The sequence below is a fragment of the Gymnodraco acuticeps genome, unplaced genomic scaffold, assembly GCF_902827175.1.
Source record: "Gymnodraco acuticeps unplaced genomic scaffold, fGymAcu1.1, whole genome shotgun sequence".
Lineage (NCBI taxonomy): Eukaryota > Metazoa > Chordata > Actinopteri > Perciformes > Bathydraconidae > Gymnodraco > Gymnodraco acuticeps.
This window is the reverse complement of record NW_022990277.1, coordinates 160633-171186: the sequence shown is the minus strand read 5'-3', so window position 1 is coordinate 171186 and position 10554 is coordinate 160633. Positions and strand designations below refer to the sequence as shown.

At 43.4% G+C, this 10554-nt stretch overlaps 1 protein-coding gene across 2 annotated transcripts; it reads left to right on the top strand.

Moving 5' to 3' along the window:
- The first annotated feature begins 3348 nt into the window (after positions 1-3348).
- On the top strand, positions 3349-10337 carry LOC117549633 (tripartite motif-containing protein 35-like). 2 transcript variants are annotated; one of them, XM_034221686.1, is made up of 3 exons: positions 3359-3472; positions 7890-8000; positions 9094-10337. In XM_034221686.1, exons 1-3 carry the CDS (start codon positions 3419-3421, stop codon positions 9694-9696), a joined length of 768 nt encoding a protein of 255 aa, XP_034077577.1. In that variant the 5' UTR covers positions 3359-3418; the 3' UTR covers positions 9697-10337. The 2 variants fall into 2 exon arrangements, with proteins under 2 accessions (XP_034077578.1, XP_034077577.1); XM_034221687.1 differs by lacking the exon at positions 7890-8000 and having other exon boundaries at positions 3349-3472.
- Positions 10338-10554: the final 217 nt, after the last annotated feature.

Genomic DNA, 10554 nt, shown 5'->3' with positions numbered 1-10554 from the left:
GGTTGTCCGCCGCCTCCTGCTGGTAGTCTGCGATGCTCAGTGGTGTAGTGGGGATTTTTTTACTGGGGGGACGCTATTTTAATTAGGTCATCCCAAACAATGCCACACAAGTGCGCAGTGCATTCACAAAACGGGCAGACAGGTCCACAGAAACTACCGGTATGCTTAGTCCTACTTTAGTTACTGTACTGCAAAAAGCAGACGTCGCTGCGCTCAACACACACACAGACTCAACACCATGGACACACTGGCACATAAACAATGTATAGGCCTAAATTGCATAAGCTACAGTATTGCAGCAGACAGCGCTGCTTCTCTCTCTCCCTCTATCTCCACTTTCAAAATCTATTTAAACTCATAACAAACAAACAAAATTCCCAAAGTTGTCCTGAAATTAACTTATTAAATAAACAAAACCAAAAATATAGCCTACTTATGCAAACAACATTGAATCTGGACTTGACATTATTCTGATTAGGCCCAGCTTACATTGCAAATAAGCGGACAGCGCTGCTTCACACACACACCTTGCGTTTTGAAGACTGATACATCCGAAATGGATGAACACACTTTGCAGCCCAGTTTCCCAGCTTTGCAGTGTATCCACGGGTGTTCCTCTTGTTTCCTCCGCCACATCTCCTCTGTCCATACCTCTGGGAAAGGTGAGCTTGAGATAGCCAGGGCAACGTTGCTAGCATAGCTAACATTAACGTTAGTGCTAGCATTATCCACGTCTTTAGGCGGCTCTTCTGGTGATGTAGGAGGCAACTAGTAGCAGCTTCACTTGTAGCTTCGGTGCTGCTAGCCTCTTTCTTTTTGTGAATGATATTCTTTTTAGAAAATAAGTCAAGTATAGAATGTTTGCCTGCCATTCTCGTTAGCGTTCCTGAGGGAAAGAGCTGCCGCCAAATCACTGACACACCCCCAGCTCGCCGCGGGGTCACGAGCGTGATGACGAATCATCATTTTTTAAGGAAATCGTTTTTATTTTTTATTATAATTACTGTGAAATGTATTATGTTTTTGTCATTATTACAACAAATGCACACTTACAACTGATAACACTGGCAATGATTTTATATTTATTAGACTATTAAAAAAAATATCATGCTCCAAATAAGTGGGGGTACGGCGTACCCCCGCGTCCAACGCCCACTACACCACTGGCGATGCTGCCATTGAGCTGGGACAGCTGGTTCGTCAGACGCTCCTCCAGGTTGTCCTTCTCGGCTTCCAGGCTCCTGAGCAGCTCTTTGAACTGCACCTCCCTCTTGGCACCCTCCTCCACCAGGCTCCTTTCTCTCTCTTTGCCCTCTTGGAGGCACTTCTCCAGAGAGTCCACAAGGCTCTCCTTCTCTTTACTCTCCTGGAGATCTCGCTCAAGAGAGGCCAGCTCCGCTTTGAGTCTAGCCTCCTGTGCTGCCGCAGTTCCCTCTCTGCATTGACAGCTGCTTCCATCTCCCTCATTTTCTCCTCTAATAAAACTTGGACACTTTCAGTCATTTCGGTAACCCATACAGGCTTCTCCTCCACTCTGCAGTTCCTCACAGCCGGTGGTACCGGCCTTCCGTTGCTCCTCGCCGCTACACTCCACACAATCTCTCTCTCCACAGCCATCTCTAAGGCCGCCTGCAAGGACTGTGGATGCTGCAGCTGTACCCCAACCCTCAAGTCCGCAGGGAGGAGAGCCCTGATGAATTGATCACGTGCCAGCTCACTCTGCACTCCGGGTGGCATGTGTGCATATGCCCGCCGCGTCAGGCTCTCCACGTCGTTAGCCAACGCACGCAGCGTCTCTCTAGACTTCCTACAGCGGTTACTCAATTCGTTCCGAAGCAGCTCTGGTGGGAAACACTGTCCAAACCGCCTCTTCAAAGCCCCCGCTAACGCTTCATAGCTGTGTCGGTCCTCAAGGCTAAGTAGTAGCAGACATGAAAGAGCCTCGTCTGTGAGGCACAAAGCTAGCTGTAGTGCTTTAGTCTCTATCGACCACCCCCCCGGCATGTGCAAGTAGTTCAAATTGGGCATGGAAAGCCTCCCAGTCTGCCTTACCCGAGTATTTGGGTGTTTTCACGGACGCGGCGGCGGCTGCTACTGGTTGATGGGCGCCGCCATTGTTGTTTACATCCAGCTTGGAAATGGCGCGAAATGGCGCTGAAGACGGCGACATTCCCGCGTCTCTAGCCATCTTCACCGCCGACTCTCTCAGGCGCTCTCTCGCCTCCCATGCACTCCTGAACTCCCCACTCATGTCCTTCGACCACCCGCATGCTCCCTCTTCCTCTCCACCACTACTTTCCTGCTTCACTCCCATCTTGCTGAACTTTTCCATCTCCGCTAGCTTACCGGCTAGCTCCGTGACGCAGTTACGAACTCCCGTCAGGATAGACGTCCTCCGTTCGAAAAGTCACTTCTGACACCAATGTAACGATCACAAAGGGAGTCGGAAACAGGCTGCTAGTTATTAGGCTTTAATAACTCTTCTTCTTTACAGATGATCACAAGTTCAGGAACAGCTTGTGGGTTCAACCTCACACTCCACTCACACTAACACTAACATCTACACATACCCATATATATATATATATAACAGTGTCTACGTCACAACTTCCCGCCCTCCCCCGTCTGCTCCCCCAACCACAGGCCCGCACCTCAACCAGCATCACTATGCAGCTCTATGATTGGCAGAGAGACGGGGGATGCCTGAGTGACACCCTCAGCATCCTATACAGGGTCGCTACAGTTATATATGTAACGTCATAGTATTCAATTCTCTGATAATCATAATTTCCATTACAATATAAAATAGGCCTTGACAACAGTCTAACAAATCCAAACTATGATGCAAAACTCAAATAAAAGAATAAACAACTTCTTTCTTTAACGTTGCATTATATAACTAACGGTTATAATCTCTGTCTTGTCTGTCTCTTAAAAGGCAGGTACCGTGTGAAATGTAATCTTTTAAAGTCTCTCGACTACAGAACTCACCATTAGGGGTGACAGTATTTTCCCTTTTTCTACTAAAGCCTGGCTGTAGCATTAGTCACTTCATAAAGTTGTGGCATCCCAGTGTAAATCACTATTGTATTAATTAACAAAAATAATACACAAATTCAAAGGAGCTTTAATGGCATCACCATATCAAACAACTTCTTCAGAATCAAGATGAAATAAGAGTTTGAGAAATAAATAAAAACTCAGTTATGCAAAAAAAGAATGTGTCGACGTGATACATCAACAACATTAAAAGAAATAAACAACAATAAAAGAAAGAAGTAAGAAAGACCAGTGTTCCTGAACGCAGCACACAGAACGAGATTTGGTCACGTGAACACAGAGTTTCCACGATATTTAAGGAGGAGGAGCACAGGGTATATTTCACACACACAGCCGGAGCAGGAGCACTGCAATCAGCATGGAGGAGGACAGCAAGACCCCCGGAGAACAAGCAGCAGCCTCGGACTCTCAGGTGAGTGTTCAACGCTTCCTCCGGGGACAAAGAACTTTGAAACAACTAAAAACACGAGGAGAGGAAACAGGAAATACGAGAAGCGTTTTATTTCGAAAGTCAAAGAAACGTTCCTCTGTTTGCTTCGGGTCTACTGGTCTGAATTGTGAGCATGATTTATTTAAAGATAAATGTGAAACCTTCTTTTAAAATAATGACAGTAATTGTGCATTGTGAGCACGTGCCTGTGTAGTATATTTGAAATGAAGTCACGTGTGTACACCGAAAAAGACACAGCTACATTCAACCAAAACAAGGTAAACATTTACCTTTTATATAATATTTATAACAATGCATCAAATACTGAGGTGGGAGAAGTACTCATATCTTGTACTTGAGTAAAAGTAGAAGTACTCAGACCTTGTACTTGAGTGAAAGTAGAAGTACCAGAGTGTAGGAATACTCTGTCACAGTATTAGTCCTGCATTAAAAATGTTCCTCAAGTGAAAGTAGAAAGTATTCTCATCAAAATATAGTGAAAGTAGCGACAGTAAAAGTAGTCGTTGTGCAGATTGGTCCATTTAAGAATAATATATATGATACGTTTTATAATAATTGATCATTAAAGTTTTATCAAAGCACTGCGGTGCATTTAGTTTTAGGTTGGATATTCGACGGACATTCGCGGACCCGCCAGCAGCGTCAGTTTCCCCTGCTGCTGGATGTATTAGACGGGGAGATCTTCTCCGCGAAACGAGGCTTTCACTTAGGGACCATCAACAAATGACTTTTCAATTACACAAGAACATTTTTCTTTTTAATAAATCGACAGCTTCCCGATCGAGTGAATGTGAAGCAAATCCACGCTAGAGCATGCATTTGTTGAACACACCTCTTTTATTGCATTTTAATACTTTAAATACGTTTTATTAATATTGTATGGAAACATTTGCATATTTCTTCAATAACTTCTAGATCATGTGACCTAATGACTCACAATAAGTGCTGGATAAAATAACTAAACTTGCTGCATAGGACACACGTCTTTTTATTGCATTTTAATACTTAAGATATTTTTATATTAATATTTTAATGCGAAAATTAGCATATTGCTTCAATACCTTCCAGGTCATGTGACCTAATCACTCAAAAATAAATGTTGGGTCAAAGAGCAATAAAAAGAGGTGTTTCCTATTCAGTGTAGTTCTTTGACCCAGCATTTATTTTTGAGTGAATCGGTCACATGACCTGGAAGGTATTGAAGCAATAAGCTCATTTTTCTATCAAAAATATTAATATAAAAATATTAAAATGCAATAAAAAGAGGTGTGTTCAATAAATGATCTAGAGTGAATTTGCTTCACATTCACACGATCGAGAAACTCTCGATTTATTAAAAAGAATATTTTTGTCTAATTGTAAAAGTCATTTGTTGATGGTCCCTAAGTGAATGCCTCGTTTCGCGGAGAAGATCTCCCCGTTAAACTGACGCTGCTGGCGGGTCCGCGAATGTCCGTTGAATATCCAACCTAAAACTAAATTCACCGCGGTTATCAAAGCTGGTAAAGGTGCAGCTAGTCTGAATGACTTTGTATACTGCAGGGTAGCTGGTGGATTTACTCCAGGTGGAACTAAAGTCTGATTTAACACTTGATTATATTTCACATCATTCATCCACATCTGTGAAGTAACTAAAGGTATTAAATACATGTAGTGGAATAAAAGTACACCATTTACCTCTGAACTGTAGTGGAGTAGAAGTACAGAGTAGCATAAACTGGAAATACTCAAGTGAAGTACAAGTACCTCAGAATTGTACTTAAGTACAGTACCTGAGTACATTCAATTTCACCTAAATCAGGTTTCACTTTAAACCAATCACAGCCCTGATTTTACCTACATATGGAAATAACAATATAGTACATATAAAAGAGACATCACGCCTCTGTGCCATGTTCTCAAAGCCCATGAGTGTCTTTACCCCTTTGTCTGCACTGATGAGTTGTTGGCAACATGTTCCCTCTATACATGGACAACAATGGTTACAAAATAGCTTATCCAAACAGGTTTAATCAACATAAAACTGGTTTACTGTCAGCAGTGTAAAATGTGTTGTTTTTTAATGTTATGTGATTTACACACGCCTATATGGTTCCAGAATTGGCCATTCTGACGAATGGGTTTTACTTCTCTACTATTTCTACTGGTGGAATTTAACGAATAGAACAAATACTAATAAAATGGTGAGGAATAGTTTCTGTTTTACTGAAATAAGACCGTCTTTTCATATATTCTGGCAAGAAGGTTAAAAACATCACAGGCTGTCTGCAGAGGATCTTAAAGAAACATTTTGGACTAGATTGCCAAGAAAACTACATTTTAATTTAAATCCAGCAGCATCGCCCTGGTTTCCTCAATTAAAAGCCAATTGGATTTTTCCGTTGGATTATTGCAGAAAATAATCATGTTAAGCAAATATTTAAAGAGCAACTTGCAGGTTTTTTTTTTTTACTTGATTTATGCTTAACCTTGCCTGAAAATTACAATTAAAAAGTTAATGCAGGATTTGATATGTTTTACAAGACATAAGGGCAGGAATTCAGAGGGAAAGGAGACGTTTTGAGCTCTGCTACTAAAAACTGCTTTTTTTTAACGTCATACAGTACGTCAAACGCGTCATATTACGTCACATGGGGGAGCAACTTTCTCGGACTCCTTCTCTGCCCAATCCGCGGTAGTAGTTTGTAGTTGGTTTGAGCGGTTGTGATTTGGGAGCTGGTATTTTTTCGGTAATTTTACATTGCATTTCACCATCTGTAATCATGGTGAGCTGGAGTTTGTGCAGGTTGCACAAACTCCAGCCTGTCAGGACATCGAGTCCACAGTTTCCCCTAACAGGAAAAGGACCGGAGCTAGCTTTTGTTCCTTTGTGCGAGGTGCATCCACCTCCCTGCAGCACATACTCTCCACAGCTGAAGCCTATCAAACAAAACGTTTATCAGGAAACCGTATTACATCTCTCTCCCCCCCCTTCGCTCCTCTCACCCCTCCGGTGCACGGCACCGTAAGACGTAGTGTGGAGTTGCATTAGGTAACGCTGTGGTGGCTGTACTCCTCCAGCCGTCTCCTTTGTGTTTGTTTGTTTGTTTGTTTTCCCCTGTCTGTGTTGTTTGTGTGGGCGTGGTGGCTGTCACTCCTGGCTCCCGGTTCAACCTCCACTCACCTGCTGCCAGAGATGGAGTACTCGAGTCCCGGACTGTGCCGATTTTCGGGATTCGTGACTCGACTCGGACTCGCGCACTGATTGACGCGACTCGGACTTGGACTCGTGAATTATCGCGTACGCTGACTTGGACTCGAGCAAGTTTTCTCTGGAGTCTGATGTCCTCTATCCTGGCGTGTGCACTTGCGATGCGAGTTCACGTAGGCTACTGGGCCCCGCTATTCCAGTCTAAAGCTGTCTAGAGACACACCCCGCATCGTGCTGTATGCTTTCACATATTCTGCTTCCACATTGGAAAAGAGCAAAATGCTCGTTGTGTGGAAACAATATTGAAGAGAAGGCTCCGTAACACATTACTCTAAGGATCGAGTTCAGACATAGGCTGTCTTGAACACTATAATCAGAGTAATGTGATCTAATCAATAAATAAAGATTCAGCTGATAACACGAAAGCAAATGGCTACTTAACATGCATGATGAAGTCATTTTGCATGCTAAGTAGCCATGTGCTTTCTGGGGCTAAATCTTTATCAGTAAACCAATTTAACCGGTAAAAGTTCCTTCAAAATAAGAGTCCCGATCTTATTACTATCAAAATAAAAGTGCAAAACGAAAACATTACCATAGGAAAATATTGGCATACAAATATTATCACTTCTCTAAAAGGTAACTCATTTTAAATATAGTTTATATAATAATAATATTAGTAATAAACTTTGTATTTGTATAGCACTTATTACAAGAATTGTAGCCAAACTGGCTTCACAGCAGTTCAATAGACAGATTAGTATAACATGACAGGATAAAAGCAATGTAGAGGAGCAGCTACATTTCAACACATATATCCACGAAGGTTAATACATGAAGACTTGTGACTTGACTTGGACTCTTCTTAGGTGACTCGGACTTGGACTCGAACATAGGTAATGATGACTTGGACTCGGACTTGAAGAGTGGTGACTCGTGAGTGACTTGGACTCGTGAATTGGTGACTTGACAACACTGCCTGCTGCAATCAGCTGTGCACCCTCCCCGACTACACACCTATTTTCCATCAAGCCATTTACAACGGCATATCAACGGAGGCTCCACAACCTTTCTCTGCCAGATCGTTGTAAAACCAAAGTGGTATAACTTCAAGGCTACTTAGCATTATAGCTATTTTCTCATACCTGGATGTTTTAGCGTCTAACGTGTTTTCTTCTTGTGCTCCAGGATCATTCTCCGACCGCCGTGTTGCCGTCACCAGCGGCCACGTCCTCGCCACTCCAGCCGGATTCTACTCCCCGCACCTCGTCCACTAATGGCGCATTTCCACTGCAGCGGGTAGCCCCGTTTAAGCGTCCTTAATCGTCCTCAAGCGGCCAGGCCAGTTTTTGGTGGCTTTCCATGTAGCCTAGCACCGGCTAGCGGGTACTTTTTCCCTATTTTTCCAGCCCCATAAAATCGTGGTTCTATCAGGCCAGGGCTGAACTAGTGACGTCGACACTCTCGACTGCTGATATATATATATATATGAGAGAGAGAGAGATCGAGATCGATCGATCGAGGGAGATCGATCGAGGGAGAGGTCGAGGACGTTCCTACATCTCATTGGGGATGATAACATCCAGCCGGAGCTCGACGGGAGCCCCGCCTACACTGCGGTGCTACCCCAGGTCCTAAACTGTAATGGCAATGCGCCACGGCCAGCGAGGACGCTTAAACGGGGTTACCACGCTACAGTGGAACTGTGCCATAATAAACCCTTTTTCAACACTCTGCCGTGTCCTGCGTTTGGGTCCTCTCAGATACCGTAACAAAGGCGAGCTACGGCTGATACTTGCGCATTAGTTTCTGTTATGGATCAGTATCAACAGTCCTGCCAGTAACGTTACTATATTATCAATACTACTTTAGTTATAGCCTGATTGCTAACTTTACAATGTTGTGATGTGACCGACGTTAGCTAACATTAACTGTAGCTAACGCCGGTCACTCAACAAGACAGCTGCCCTGTTCTCCACTGGTTCTCCTCACACCACAGCTCCATTTCTCTCCGGTGGCCGTTATTTCTTCTAATCCTTGGCTGCTCCTGGTCTCTTGGACGCCTAGCAGGCTCATAATTATATGGTTGTGGTCCGTCATATGCATTCAAACATTTATTTTCAACCTCTTCTCTGTCAAAACTAGCATTGTGATCCATATTTATTACTACGTTAGACCGGCCGCTCTCCCCCATGTGACGTCACATGCGGGAGGTCACATGGGGAGGCTTTTTTTAATGCGGAAGTAAACATATCAGATGTCACTGTAGTGTATATTTTTTGGAAATTAATTTCCCTACACATTTATTCACTGGTGTGTCTAACCTGCAAGTTGCTCTTTAAGATACTTACACATTTTGTTAATCAGAATTATCTCCACATTTCCCTTTCAGGAGAAACTGAAGCTCTTTCAAGAAGTTAAAGTGGAGTTTGATCAAACAGCAGGACACATGAAGGTCCAGGCTCAAAACAAAGAGACGCAGATTAAGGAGCAGTTCAAGAAGCTTCAACAGTTTCTAGAAGAGGAAGAGGAGGCCATGATGGCTGCACTGAGGGAGGAAGAGGAGCAGAAGAGGAGGATGATGGAGGAGAAGATGGAGGCTGTGAGCAGAGAGATAGCAGCTCTTTCACACATAGTCAGAGCCACAGAGGAGGAGCTGAGAGATGAAGACGTCTCCTTCCTGCACAACTACAAGGCTGCAGTGGAGAGGCTGCAGCGCCCCCTGCTGGAGGATCCACAGCTGCCCTCAGGTGCTCTGATAGACCAGGCCAAACACCTGGACAACCTCAGCTTCAACATCTGGAGCAAGATGAAGGACATGGTGTCCTACTCTCCTCTCATTCTGTACCAAAACACTGCTCATCCAGACCTCGTCCTGTCTGAAGATCTGACCAGAGTGAGACGAGGAGCGGAACAGAAGCTTCCTGATAATCCAGAGAGGTTTGATAATTACGGGTTTGTCCTGGGCTCTGAGGGCTCTCAGCCTGCAGAATGAGCTCCAGAGGGTCAGAGTGAATCTGGACTAGAACGGAGGAAAGTTGTCGTTCTCTGATCCTGACACTAACACACATACACACACACTTTCACTGAGAAGATGTTTCCATACATTAACACTGTGGAGGAAGTGAAGATATTACCACTGAAGGTTTGTGTGACAGTGGATCAGAGCAGGTAGAGATAGAGAGGATCATTAACTCCATATTTCTTATCTCTTAAAGGGAAAATAAACTGCATGTAACCTCTGCAGCTGCACCTCCTGCTGGCTCATTATAACAAACATGTGTTTATCTTTGTCATATTTCCGTTTATCAGAATCAGATTGTGTGTGTGTGTGTGTGAGAAAAAAAAGTGCAAATAAACGTTACTTAAGCGTTTTTGTTAGTTTAACTTTTATTGGTTCAAACTAATTTCTTTGTACAAATGATATGCTTTGAAAACGTGATCCAGACAGAATCAGATGTTTCCATCAAGCTGCTTTTAGTGACATCTCTAACTCGTTATCTGTTCGTTGACTTGTTGTGATGACTTGTTTGGCTTCTGTTGATGTTGTGAGACTCGTGTTTAACCAATATAAAATGAAAAGCTTTCTACATATTGTGATCGAAATTCTTGAAATAAACTAGTCAAAGAGTTGTCCTTCTGAGTCTTTAATCATGTTTTGCAAAAGAGGCGCACAGCATACTGAGAGCAATGTCTCCACAGCAGAGTGCAACTACTCAGACTGAAGAGAGGGCTTTCATACAGTTACAATGAATACGCTTATTCATGCGATAACTGACCCCTGACCCTATCAAAGTGCAATAGAGCCATGATCACTGGTCACCCCCTGTGTGATCACATGACTGATCATTTA

Bases quoted from the DNA above. Each gene is read 5' to 3' on its own strand.
- LOC117549633 (XM_034221686.1), top strand. From the start codon at position 3,419: ATGGAGGAGGACAGCAAGACCCCCGGAGAACAAGCAGCAGCCTCGGAC. The intron at 3,473-7,889 runs GTGAGTGTTCAA...CTTGTGCTCCAG, and splicing joins CAGCAGCCTCGGACTCTCAG to GATCATTCTCCGACCGCCGT. The intron at 8,001-9,093 runs GTAGCCCCGTTT...TTTCCCTTTCAG, and splicing joins GCGCATTTCCACTGCAGCGG to GAGAAACTGAAGCTCTTTCA.